Raw genomic sequence first — 13228 nt, forward strand, 5'->3', positions numbered from 1 at the left:
AAATAATGTATTAAAGAGACATATTATATTGTCACATGTAATGTAATGTGATAAAGTATCATATTATAAAAGAAAATATTATGAATTAAATAAAAAAAAATATAATGACGGAGATTTCAAGAGAATTTGAAATCTAGAGAAATAAAATAAAATATTTTTTGCAATTTGAATTAGAGAAACCAAAAGGAAGAAAGATGAGGCTAAAGAAAGAATTAATGTTGTTTGTTGTGTTTGTGAAGTCAATTTTGACATATTATGACAGAAAAAAATGATGATGTTTCATGGTGAAAAGAAGAATATGGTCGAACAACATTGGAGATATTAAAAAAGAGAGAAATGGAAGAAAAAAAGAGAATAAGATAAATCTTGATAATTTTATTACATTTTTGACAAAAACACCATGGACAAATAATATTTTTTTTAATTCTTTCCTTTTTAATGTTATTCTTCTGTAAAACATAAATGTAAAATTTCATAGATGATAGTATTTTAAAGCTAACATTATTTTTTTTTTCTCCGGGTTTGAACCTTACCACATACTCCCATCTTTCAATACGATTTAAATTTTTTATTTTATCACAAAACTAGATTTTAATTTGATGTACTTGTTCTAAATGGATTAAATTAAAAAATATATTAAAAATATAATTGTTCATCTTATCAAATATATATCTTAGTTAGTGTTAAAAATATTAAAAACTTAACAAAACATAAATATTATAAAATTTCATAAAGTTGTTTAGAAATCCAACATTTTCCTAAATTTAAATTATATATATCTCATTATCTCATTTGTAATAATTTTAGCTCATTTCAAAAATAATTTTAAATAGCTTAGAATTTATGAAAGAAAATATACTAACATTTTCATCAAGTAATCGAAAATTCATTCCTATAAGATATTTTAAAATTATTAAAATCTACTGAATAAACAAAAATAATATGTGACCTGAAAGAATATGAAAATACATTTATGTTTGTGAAAATAAGGAATACGGTAGTATCGTTTTTTTTTTTTTTTTTGGAATGCAATGCTAAATTATATTCAAAAACAAAAATACGTTTGTACAACTCGTGCTTCAAGGCTTTGAGTTTTTAATGGTCTTACATAGAAACAATTTAAGAGGAGATTAATATCTTGTCCCTAGCCAAGTGATGAGACCGTTGTCGAACCGCCGATCCCCCAAGAGGCCAATAGCAAGGAGTTGGTCTCTCATCTGTTTGTCGATAATGTGAATGAGGTGTGAGGCCGTTTTCGGTGGTTCCCCATGCTTCCGCCCATTCCGTTCTTGCCAAATAGTATAGATCGCCACTTGCAGAACACAGCAGGCTATGTAATGTGTTGTTCGATCCTTCCAGTTACTACATGCAGATGCAATGATCGAGTTCCAGTTGATAGAGTAATGTGTCTTGTAAACTTTTTGAGCAATGGCATGCCAAATCTCTGAGCTGAAGCTACAAGAGAAAAATAAGTGGTCACATGTTTCAGTTGCGTTGTTGCAGAGGACACAGTTTCCTTGAGCAGACGTAGACCATTGTAACATGTGATCCCCTGTAGAGAGCCTATTACGAACCGCCAACCAAGTATAAAAAGAGTGCTTCGGCGTAGAGTGAGTATACCAAACACTGCGGTACCAGGAAACTTCTGTAGTCGGGGTTCTAATCTGAAGACAAGCTTCCTTTGTGGAGACACTAGAGTGGAACTTTGTGTTGTTCCCTTTCCAAAGAACAACATCCTCCCTAGAGGTTGCTTGGTCCCTCTTCAAGAGAAGTTCAGCTTCAATCTGATTTAACTGTTGGGAGCGATATCTCCTCCGGTGCCGTCTACTCCACGCATCCGCGACCATCATATGCAAACTTATCCCCAGATCGATAATACCTCGCTCCCCTATCACATCCATCAGCCGACCTAAACTCGACCAGTCATCGAACCAAAAAGATGTGTTGTACCCATTGTTTACCTCCGATTTACAAAAAGTGGCTGCAAGTGGTCTGATTTTTAGGAGCTTCCTCCACATCCAAGAACCAGCACAAGTAAACTTAGCACTCCAAAAACTCCTTTGTTTGAGTAAGGTAGTTTTCACCCATTGAACCCAAAGGGACTCCCCCGACGAAACAATACGCCACACCAACTTTAAACAACAAACATCATTCACCTCCCTTAGAGACCGTAGCCCCAGTCCACCTTCACTTTTAGGCTTACATATATCCTCCCAGGCTACCTTAGCTTTGTTCGGATTCAAGTCTGGACCTGCCCATAAAAAAGCAGAGCACAATTTGTCTATCTCGTTGATACATTGCCGTGGGCGACGAAATGCAGACAGCCAGAAAGTACACAAGGTCCATAACACCGACTGAATCAGATTTAGGCGGCCCGCGAAAGAGAGGAAGCGGGCTGTCCACGACCCAATTTTCTTCTTTATGTGTTCAAGGAGTGGAGAGTAGTCAGAGGTAGTAAGTCGTTTAGTGACTAATGGGAGGCCTAGATAACGGACCGGGAGCTGTCCAACATCGAATCTAAAACTGCTCTGGATCACTTGACATGCGGATTCTAGAAGTCCTCCCAAGTATATTGTAGATTTCTCAATACTTATTTGCAATCCTGATTTTTTAGCAAAGCTGTCAAACACTGCCACAATACCCTCTATTGACCATACATAACCATCCGTAAAAATCATTAGGTCGCCTGCAAAGCTTAAATGCGTGACCCCGAGAGGTTTACAGTGCAGATGGTATCCAAACTACGTACCAGCTGCCCGATCTAGCATTCGTGAAAGAACGTTCATCACTATGAAAAAAAGGTAAGGAGAGAGAGAGCAGCCCTGCCTTAGACCCCGTGCATTTTGGAAAAAACCAGCAAGTTCCCTGTTTACCTGAACAGAGAAAGAAGCCGTTTTCACACAGAGCATTAACCAGTGCACAAAATCAAGTGGGATGTCCAGTGCAGATAGGACATTCTGGAGGAAAGGCCATTGAACAGAGTCGAAAGCCTTGGATATATCAATTTTAATGGCACATTGACTGGATATTGTATCCTTATGATAGTCCTTGACTAACTCTGTAGCCAACATAACATTCTCAATAAGCAAACGGTCCTTAATGAATGCAGACTGGTTCCCGGTAATGAATTTTGGGAGGAGTAACTTAAGTCTGTTAGCCAAAAATTTTGAAATGACTTTGTAAAGCACATTACAACAGGAGATTGGCCTGTAATCCTTCATTTCCCTAACATCCAACTTCTTAGGGATTAATGCTAGAATTGTAGCATTAGCACCTTTTGGTAGAAAACCTTTCTGAAAAAAGGATTGTACTGCAATCACAAACTCCACTCCTATTATATCCCAAGCGGCCTTAAAGAATTCAGTAGTAAATCCATCAAGACCCGGAGACTTTTCTGAAGGCATAGAGAACAATACCTTTCGAATCTCCTCTGCTAAAACCGGTCTAGTGAGACTGTTCCTATCCTCTGTTGTACAACAATACGGTTGTAAAGCCTGCAGCTCTGCTACTGTAGCTCCCTCAAAATCCGATGGTACAAACTGAAGAAATTCACGAAAGTGGCGAACAACTTCATTCTTAATCCCCTCCGCATCAAATACAACACTCCCATCAGGCGTTTGAACCTCTCGTATCATGTTTTGTGCCACTCTTGCCTGAACTGCACGGTGGAACGTTTTGTTGTTGCGATCACCAACTTTCAACCAATGTAGTTTGGCTTTCTATTTCAAATACTTCTCTTCAAGACCTACAAGAAAACACCATCGATCATACGCCTCCTTTTCTGTTAACATAGCATTGGCAGATGGATTATGCAAGTTGGAAGACGGTTTCGCACAAAGGTCGTCATATGCCACTTTAGTTTTTCCCACCAAATCATCAAGTGTTCCACGCACGAAAGAACAAAGCTCAGGTTTTAAAGCCTTGAGTTTCTTAGTAAAGCAGTAGAGAGATGATGTAGATATATGAATAGGTTCAGTAGTCTCCCAGAACTTGGTCACCACCGGTTTGAACTCAGTCAATCCCGCCATTGCATTCACAAATTTGAACGGCTTATGCCTTCTCCTATTATCATCAGGCCGGAGAATTGTTATCCGACAACGTGAATGATCAGAACAGCCACTAGCTTCGAATACATTATAATCAGTCGGATATATATCAATCCATGCATCATTCACCAAAACTCGATCCAACTTTTTAGATATAATGTCATTCTCTCTCTTGTTCGACCATGTAAATAAGGGACCATGTGAGGCCATGTCAGCAAAAGAAAAATAGTTCACTGCCGACTGCAAGTCTCACATCCCCTCTGTTACGCTTGGACCATCATCTCCCCGAGAGTGTTCCTCAACCGCCAAAGTTTCATTGAAATCCCCAAAAAGAATCCAAGGCTTATCCCTCAGAAGTGGAGAGTCTCGATGGTGACGAATATCATCCCATAGGACTTTCCTTTCCTCCATTAAATTTGATGCATAAACAAACGAACAAAAAAACTCTTCCTCTGCTCCTTCTAGTTTAACGAGACAGGTTATAAGCTGGCTACTATTAAACACAGGAGTAAGCCGCACATTGTGCCTCCAGACTACCCAGAGACGCCCCCGGGCATTATGCTCATAATTCGATAAGATCGACCAATCTCGAAATAACTTTCCACCTAACCATTGAGCCTTACGCTCCTACACCCTAGTTTCAATAAGACAACCAAACTGCAAATTCTGATCAGCAACCCATTTTTTGATGATGGAATGTTTTGAAGTTCTGTTTAATCCATGAACATTCCAAAAGAAACCAGACATTAAAAACGTTTGGAGGTGGTCCTTGTACTCTTATCCCTAGTCTGAGCGCTAGGTAGTTGAGTAGAAGGATTCGATATGAGCTTATGTGCTGTTTTTGAGCCGCAAGGCAAATATGGACGAAGTGGTGGGATGAGAGATACCCCAGACGGCTTCTCAGGTGGCATTATGCTCATAATTCGATAAGATCGACCAATCTCGAAATAACTTTCCACCTAACCACTGAGCCTTACGCTCCTACACCCTAGTTTCAATAAGACAACCAAACTGCAAATTCTGATCAGCAACCCATTTTTTGATGATGGAATGTTTTGAAGTTCTGTTTAATCCACGAACATTCCAAAAGAAATCAGACATTAAAAACGTTTGGAGGTGGTCCTTGTACTCTGATCCCTAGTCTGAGCGCTAGGTAGTTGAGTAGAAGGATTCGATATGAGCTTATGTGCTGTTTTTGAGCCGCAAGGCAAAGATGGACGAAGTGGTGGGATGAGAGATACCCCAGACGGCTTCTCAGGTGGCATGTCATCAGCAACTTCAGTGGAGTGTGATTCTGTATCGCCATCATCATCAGATACATCCTTAACTATCTCCTCCTTATCACTAAGAGCAGAAAAAGCATTAGAAAGTATAGAACCAATGTCCTTCTTACTAACTGCTTCGCGTTGCTTCCCAGGACTCCGAACAGACTTAGGGGTTTGCCACTCCTCCTCAGTTGCTATAGCTGGCAAATCAACAGTGGTAGCAATATGTGAATCCACTACCTCTTCCCCAGAGCCAGAGGAAGTAATAACACGTGAAACTGTTGATACAACTCTCTCTGATTCTTGAACAATGACAGGTGATGCAGGTGGGGGTACCGCCTGTATACTATTTGAGGATGTCAAACAGGTCGCCTTGAAGTGACCCCACTTAGCACAATTTTCACATTTTGGCGGCAACCAAGGGTAAGAGTACTTGATAACAGCATCAAGCTCCCCCTCTTCCTCCCTCATGAACACAAAATCACTTGGTAGAGGTTTTGTTAAGTCTGCTTCCACTAGAATCTGAGCCTCATCAAAACTGGTACAAACATCTGTTTTTTGATGGAGTCGAATCGGGTTACCAACTGCACTAGCCAGGAACTGCAGACCTTTATTTGTGAACAGAGACGGAGGTACATCCGATAGTATTACCCACAAAGGTATGGACTTCGTAGCAGGCTGAGTTTCTTCCTCTTACGGAGACCATTTCGAGACCACCATTGGAATATCCATAATATTCCACATACCTTTGTTTAGAACCCGTCGACGAATGGTCTCACTCCTAATCCTGAACTTCATAGTCGTCTCATTCACCTCATAAACATCAATCAAAACCGATGTATCCCCAAGTCTCCAAATTTTATTAACAATCATATGGATCTTACCAACATGGGGAGCCTTAGTACTCAAAGACTTCCCAATTAGAAAATCCTCCCACAAAGGTTTCGTATCAACGAGAACCTCCTTCGGGAAAACAACCCGTTGCTTCCCATCCACTTCGACTACATCAAACTTTTGCTTAGTAAAAACGTGCTTACGAGCAACGTTTGCGTACGGACGCTTGTCATGATTCACCCCCACAGCCCTAGGTTGAGCCGCTTTACTTTGATCAGAATGGATCTCTGCAGGCACCTCCGCAGGCGCCTTCAAGGCAACCGTACCTTCCACCTCCACAAGACCTCCATCTACCAATGAACCCCCCTCCTCCGCTACCAAATCCTCCTCTCCATGAACCGGAGAAGCCGTCGGCGGCATCAAACTTGCAGTATCATTCGTTTTTGTGCCTAATTAAAAAGTTTACTTAATCAACCTAAAGTTAGTGAAAAAAAGAATGTTGGTCTTGGCTTATAAAGAAGCATTAAGGTTTAGATTTTACAAGTAAACAAAATTATATGTCGGTTTAAATTTATGAAAGAGTGGTTGAAGTTCTGAATTTACAATTAAACAAAATTATATGCCGGTTTGGATTTCTAAATATGGATTGATGTTTAGATTTTACAATTAAAAATATTATATGTTGGTTTGGGTTTATAAAAGAGTAGTTAATGTTTAAATACATGTCGTCTTGGTCTATAAAAATGGTTAGAGTTTATATTTTATAATTAAAAAACAATAGATAGTATTAGGGTCATTGACTTTGCAATTTAGAATTTTTTTCTTGTCTTATTAAGTTATGATGATTTATTTTAATTGTTTTATTTATATAATATTAATTATTTTGTTTATTTAATTAAAACATGCTAAATTTTGATCGGCTAACTAAGAGAAGTTGAATAAGAGAGGTTGATCCCTAAAATCCAATATAATTCAAATCATTAAACTTATTAATCCATATAATCATTAATCTATTATGGCATCTCCATTGGGGAGTGCTCATCAAAACACTTGTTAATAAAAAAATTAATATAGTGATGAGAGAGAAGTACTTATATTGCTTCAACAAGAAACGTTTCTCAGAAAAAACTTACAGCTGTCACTTTGTTATTGGCTATTATTAATGATAATAAAAATATATTAATATGATTAAAATATTTTTTTTAAAAGCAATGTTAGAGGGTTGCTGCTCCATGTAATGTAATGCCTTGTTTTGTGAGGTCGTCCTAATTCTCTCCCAATCCCAGCCGCCGCGAGAAAAACTTGAGTTTTTCGATTTGCCCTCTCCGGTTGCCGGGCTTCTTGTCGGAGTTGTGGGAGGGTGTAGAACTTTGTCTTGCTTATTGGTCTTCGTTTTTCTATGGTCTGCTCGTTTAGATCTGTTGTTTTCGGAGTTGTAGCGGTCTTGTTGTCAAAATCAAATCCTCTATGAAGCGAAGAACATTTGTAGGAGGGGAAGCTATCGGCGGTGAGAGTTGGTTGTGGTTAGAGACGGACCTGTTTGCTTACCGGATTAGTCTAGGTTGTGGGTCAGATCGGGTGGTGCTCTCATGACTGGTGTTTTGAAGGAGACCATTGCATGTCATTTCACGGACTGGAATTGTATCTCTCTCGTCTCTCCCTTCTTTGGATTGCAGATTTTCAACAAGGTGGTGTTGGTTTTAGTGCCGTTGTGGCTTTAACCGATGGTTTTAGTTGCTTTGAGATGTGGTTTGTGTTATCTTCGCAATTCTGCCTTCTCTAGTTAAGGGTTTGAATTGGTTCTTAGTTTCTGCTAGTTTGGGTCTGCTGGTCTGATAGTGTTGGCATTGCGAGCTAGGTATCGTTCCTTGTGCTTGTCATTCGGATGTTTTTTTTGTTGCTAGTCATCTACTAGCTCTCCTTTGTGGCTTTTTGGAGTTTTGGAGTTGAGTTCTAGACAATAGCAGTGGAATCGTCCTTCAGCTCTTCTTTTGCGAGGAGATTACCAGTTTTGGGTCTGTAGATGGCTTAAGATGGGTCGATGAGGGTCCACGTGTAAGAGCTGCTGGTCTTCTTTGACTTGTCTCGGGTCGATTCGCAAGGTTTTGGATCGCCCTCCATGGGGTTCTGGTTTGTTGTGGTTGTTGTGGTTTCTGTTTCTCTGTTATGGTATGAATTCTGCTTTCTTTCCTGTCGGTTTGGTGATGGTTTTTTTACGGTGTGCTATCTTAGTGCTTCCGGTCTTCTGGGTACTCTCCAGTCCTTACAGGTTCTTTGGGAAAGCTTAGTGGAATTCGTTCAATTTCAGTTGGACAGTTTTAAAGCTTTGATCATTCTTTCATTCCTTTTGTAAACTTTTACTTTAGGTTTTGGCTTTTGTTTATGTTCTTCTATAAGTTTTAGTTTCCGAAAGTATGTTACCTGTCGGCTTAAGTTGACAGGGATGATTATTTATCCGCTGCCTTTAGTTTTTGGAGTTATGTTGTTAGCCGCCATTTTTGTATGTATAACATATCTTTTATGAAAAAGTTCATATGACAAAGAAAAAAAAAAAAAAGAAGGTTGCTGCTGGCGGATTTGATGTTAAGATCCAAATTTCAACTTATTAAATCCATGGATTGGATTAGTGTGAGTTGATACATCAACTTTAATAATATAATACAATTCCATTAATTTCTTAAACCATTTACTAGATTTATAAAATAAACCCTAGTCAAAATCTCAGATTTGATTTCCCAATTAGTAAACATTTTGAAAATCCAGTTGTAATAAATAACCCCTCTAAAAAGCAAAATAAATTGGTTCTTCCATAATCCTATTTTAAGTAATTTACTAATTTCAATTGAAAAAAAAAAAACATGAGCCGCGCTTACTAGTCTTTTTTTTTTATCCGTTTAATAATTAATTAAGAAAAAGAAATAAAAAAAACTCTCCGTCTTCTCTTTTTCTTCTTCTTCCTCGAAATTATTGCGGTTACTGTCGTCTTCCTTCCTTCCTCCCTCTCTCCTCTCCGAAATCGAAGCTCACGTCGGCTACGGTTACGTCATCGGAGAGGTGGTGGTTGGTGGTGGTGGTTCCTTTTTCACCTCCATTTCCTGGGAAGAGAAGCTTTAATTTCATCGGAAGAAGAAGAAGAAAAAACTTTGTCTCAATCTGATTTTTATGAGCTTCCCCATGGATTTGTCGCTTTTGTTGGTACATTAATCCTCTCTCTCTCTTTCTCGTTTCTCGATGTTTTCATTTTGTAAAAAAAAAAAAAACTTTCTCGAAGTCTTCACGATAATGCCGGAGAAGCCGGATCCATGCTCTTTTCATGAATTGGGGGATTTTTTTCATTGATTTATTCGATGAATATTCATGGAATTGAGTCGTTTAATATTTTGATTTATCTGATACATTTCTGTTTCTTTGATAAAAAAAAGTTTTAACGAAGCTGAGAAATTTCTTGGGGGAGCAGACAACAAATTCAGGTATATTGATATATATATATATATATAACATAAATAAATTTGTGTTTTTGTTTGTTTGTTTTGTTTTGTTTTGATTTGGTTTGGTTTCAATACAGCAGCAGTGTAGAGCAATGTCGTTTAAGAACATAGTAAGAGAGTTTAGGGTGAAGAACAAGTACAAAGGTATTGGTTGTAGACGAGGGAGGTCACATATTGCACCAGAAGGATCATCTTTGTCTTCTTCTTCTTTATTATCAGCTAATGAAGGTTTGAATCAGAGTATTTGGGTTGATTTGCCTCCGGAGTTGCTTCTTGATATTATCCATCGGATTGAGTCTGGACAGACTCTTTGGCCTGCGAGGAGAGATGTCGTTGCTTGTGCTTCCGTTTGTAGGTCTTGGAGAGAGATGACTAAAGAAGTTGTTAAGGTTCCTGAGCTCTCTGGTTTGTTGACATTTCCTGTTTCTTTAAAGCAGGTTAGTTTGCGTTCTTTTGAACACTCTAATCGGTTTATGAATGGATCATTGTCTAAAAATTTGGATTTTTTTGGTTCAGCCTGGTCCTAGAGATGCTCCAATTCAATGCTTTATCAAACGGGAGAGAGCTACTGGAATATTTCGTCTCTATCTTGGTTTAAGTCCTGGTTAGTTTTACTATTATCACCTTAAGAATCTCTTATGAATTGAGTTTTGACTATATTAAATCCCACCTTCCTCTGTATGGTTGCAGCTCTTTCGGGTGACAAGAGTAAGCTGTTGTTATCCGCAAAGAGAGTGAGGAGGGCGACTGGTGCAGAGTTTGTTGTATCCTTGTCTGGGAATGGCTTCTCAAGAAGTAGCAGTAATTACATAGGAAAACTGAGGTTAAAGTCTAGCACTTTCATTGTTCTATATATTATCATTATGTCAATATATTATAACTTTTGTTGTGTGTGTGTGGACAGATCCAATTTCCTGGGAACCAAGTTCACAGTCTATGAAAACCAACCTCCTCCGTTTAACCGAAAACTCCCACCATCAATGCAAGTGTCTCCATGGGTATCATCAACATCTAGTAGTTACAACATAGCTTCCATCTTATATGAGCTGAATGTTCTGAGAACCAGAGGGCCAAGAAGAATGCAATGTATCATGCATAGTATCCCGGTTTCAGCAATTCAAGAAGGCGGCCAAGTCCAGTCACCTACTGAGTTCATAAACCAAGGAAAGAAGAAGAAGAAGCCTTTGATGGATTTCTGCTCAGGGAACCTGGGAGAAGAATCCGTCGTAAAGGAACCATTAGTTCTGAAAAACAAGTCGCCGAGATGGCACGAACAGCTCCAATGCTGGTGTCTCAACTTCAAAGGGCGAGTCACAGTTGCCTCGGTGAAAAACTTCCAGCTAGTAGCAGCTGCTGCGGAAGCAGGGAAGAACATGAACATTCCAGAAGAAGAACAAGATAGAGTGATATTACAGTTTGGGAAGATAGGCAAAGACATTTTCACTATGGACTATCGTTATCCGATCTCTGCTTTTCAAGCTTTTGCCATTTGTTTAAGCAGCTTCGACACGAAGCCAGTCTGCGAATGAACCAAACATATCGAATATCCAATTATAATTCTTCTATTTGCAAGTTTCTGTGGTTTTAATGTACATACTTTCCCCTCTTGGAGCAATCAAATCAAACAATCAAGATCTTTTTCATCCAACTTTAACTTCTTCTTAATTTTTAATTAAAAGCAATTAACTTTTGGTTTAGGCAAGGTATGTCTTAGTCTTTCTTTGGAAGCAAAGAGTCTTTCACCTTCCTTTATTACAAAACCCAATTCATGTTTCTGTTTCTGTTTCTGTTTCATTTGTTTCCAAAAAAGAGCATAAGACAAAAGAATGAAAGCTTTTGTGAGAGGTTTGTTAGCAAGAGCTCATGAGGTCCCAAAGATTCAGAGGAAAGTATCAGCCGGTTTTGGTTGCGTTACTTCACCTCCGCCTCCGGAGAAAGGATTGGAGAATCTGACGGTGGCGGATGTGCTCTCCACAAAGGAGACTGATGTTGCTACGTGGATCTCATGCCGAACAAACGACACTGTTTTTGACGCAGTTAAGAATGTTCGTTCAACTTCTTACTTTTTATGATCTCGTAAAATGTATGATTTGCTCATCACGTTACTTACATACACGTATTTCTAAGCGTGTTTAAGTTGGGTACTAGTCTCTAAAAATATTTAGGACTTATTACTTACATCTATGATCTATGTGGTCTAACAGTGATCAGCTATATATTATTCTATATATTTGCCGATTAGTTTAGTTTAGGTTCGTTGTCTACTCCACGTTGTATGTGTCCCAGCTAATAAGACATGATTACATGTATTTGTATTTTATGTAATAACATTATAGTGCACATATGTTTGTATATTATGTCATGCATACACGTATAGAAATACTTAATTACAATGTCTTTGGATTAATGGTCTTAGCAATCGCGACTATGTAGTTCTTTCTATTTGTCGCATATATAGGATATAGATTTGTTTAGCTTGCTAGCCTCTTTCAAAGTTGTATGATGAATGCGAATCCGTAGAGTATTTTGGTATTTTTTTTCTTTTTTATTTTAAATGTTTGGGATGTCTTAGTTATAACTTTATTTCTTTAATCAAACAAAAAGCAGATGGCAAAGCATAATATTGGATCGTTGGTTGTCTTAAAACCTGGAGACCAGCACTATATTGCAGGAATAGTGACAGAGAGAGGTATAAAACAAATAGTTAGACACAATTTCATGAAATTAAGTAACTTTTTTTTTTGTTCAAAGAAATTAAGTTACTTTTAAGTGTTATTTTTTAATAATTTTCTTATAACTACACTTATATTGGATTGGTTGATTCTTCATTTGTAAAACAGACTATATGAAAAAAATTATTTGGGCCGGAAGATCATCAAAACTTACAAAAGTTGGAGAAGTTATGACTGATGAGGTCAGAATAAACATAAACATTCTCAAGTTAACAATATTTGGAAACATTTAGTCTTTTACTGTTCCAGTTAAATTTATTAAAAAAATTGTGGGAATTAATTTGACCAGAGCAAATTGGTCACTGTTACGTCTGGAACAAACATAATCAAAGCAATGCAGCTTATGTCAGGTAGTTTACTATACACATACATATACAAGAATCCAATATGTAAAATTCTCCAATAGCTACAATGTTTGCTTTTTAAAATGATGTAGACCATCATATAAGGCATGTACCGGTGATTGATGGAAAGATAGTAGGACTGATCTCTATGGTTGATGTGGTTAGAGCCATTGTGGACCATCAAAACGGAGAGCTCAAACGCTTGAATCAATTCATCAAAGGAGACTATTACTAGTTTAATTTAAATCAAACCCACAGAAGAAAAAAAAAAGATTCCATTATACTATCAATAACTATGTATATACTATTTAATAATGGACCTATATGATTTCATATATTTAGTTCCCGGCCCATTCAAAGAGATTATGAGCACAAAGTCCAAAACATCTAAAAGAAGTTGTTTATAAGTTTCTATGGGTTTGGGCATATATAACAATTAAAATACATACAATGAATAGACAAGAAATCGAGATATTTATAATCTACGAGTGTAAGAACTTAGCATTCATCCGGACAACT

General features: G+C 37.8%; 2 protein-coding genes and 1 pseudogene across 4 annotated transcripts; 2 read left to right on the forward strand and 1 right to left on the reverse strand.

Annotated features, from left to right (window-relative positions):
- Nucleotides 1-1130: 1130 nt before the first annotated feature.
- On the reverse strand, nt 1131-6565 carry LOC147928663 (uncharacterized; annotated as a pseudogene).
- A 2391-nt stretch (nt 6566-8956) lies between these two features.
- LOC104742240 (tubby-like F-box protein 6) lies at nt 8957-11281 on the forward strand. Of its 2 annotated transcripts, none has more exons than XM_010463222.2 (6): nt 8957-9340; nt 9568-9615; nt 9714-10070; nt 10150-10237; nt 10324-10456; nt 10538-11281. In XM_010463222.2, the coding sequence occupies exons 3-6, from the start codon at nt 9726-9728 to the stop codon at nt 11160-11162; spliced, it is 1191 nt and encodes a 396-aa protein (XP_010461524.2). In that variant the 5' UTR covers nt 8957-9340; nt 9568-9615; nt 9714-9725; the 3' UTR covers nt 11163-11281. The 2 variants fall into 2 exon arrangements, with proteins under 2 accessions (XP_010461524.2, XP_010461526.2); XM_010463224.3 differs by having other exon boundaries at nt 9034-9340; nt 9711-10070.
- A 134-nt stretch (nt 11282-11415) lies between these two features.
- On the forward strand, nt 11416-13046 carry LOC104742241 (CBS domain-containing protein CBSX3, mitochondrial-like). Of its 2 annotated transcripts, none has more exons than XM_087484842.1 (5): nt 11416-11678; nt 12241-12322; nt 12474-12547; nt 12655-12715; nt 12802-13046. In XM_087484842.1, the coding sequence occupies exons 1-5, from the start codon at nt 11460-11462 to the stop codon at nt 12942-12944; spliced, it is 579 nt and encodes a 192-aa protein (XP_087340968.1). In that variant the 5' UTR covers nt 11416-11459; the 3' UTR covers nt 12945-13046. The 2 variants fall into 2 exon arrangements, with proteins under 2 accessions (XP_087340968.1, XP_087340969.1); XM_087484843.1 differs by having other exon boundaries at nt 11416-11669.
- The last annotated feature ends 182 nt before the right edge of the window (nt 13047-13228 follow it).

The sequence above is a fragment of the Camelina sativa genome, chromosome 14 (genome assembly GCF_030686135.1).
Source record: "Camelina sativa cultivar CO46 ecotype springtype chromosome 14, ASM3068613v1".
In the NCBI taxonomy this organism is placed as follows: Eukaryota; Viridiplantae; Streptophyta; class Magnoliopsida; order Brassicales; family Brassicaceae; genus Camelina; species Camelina sativa.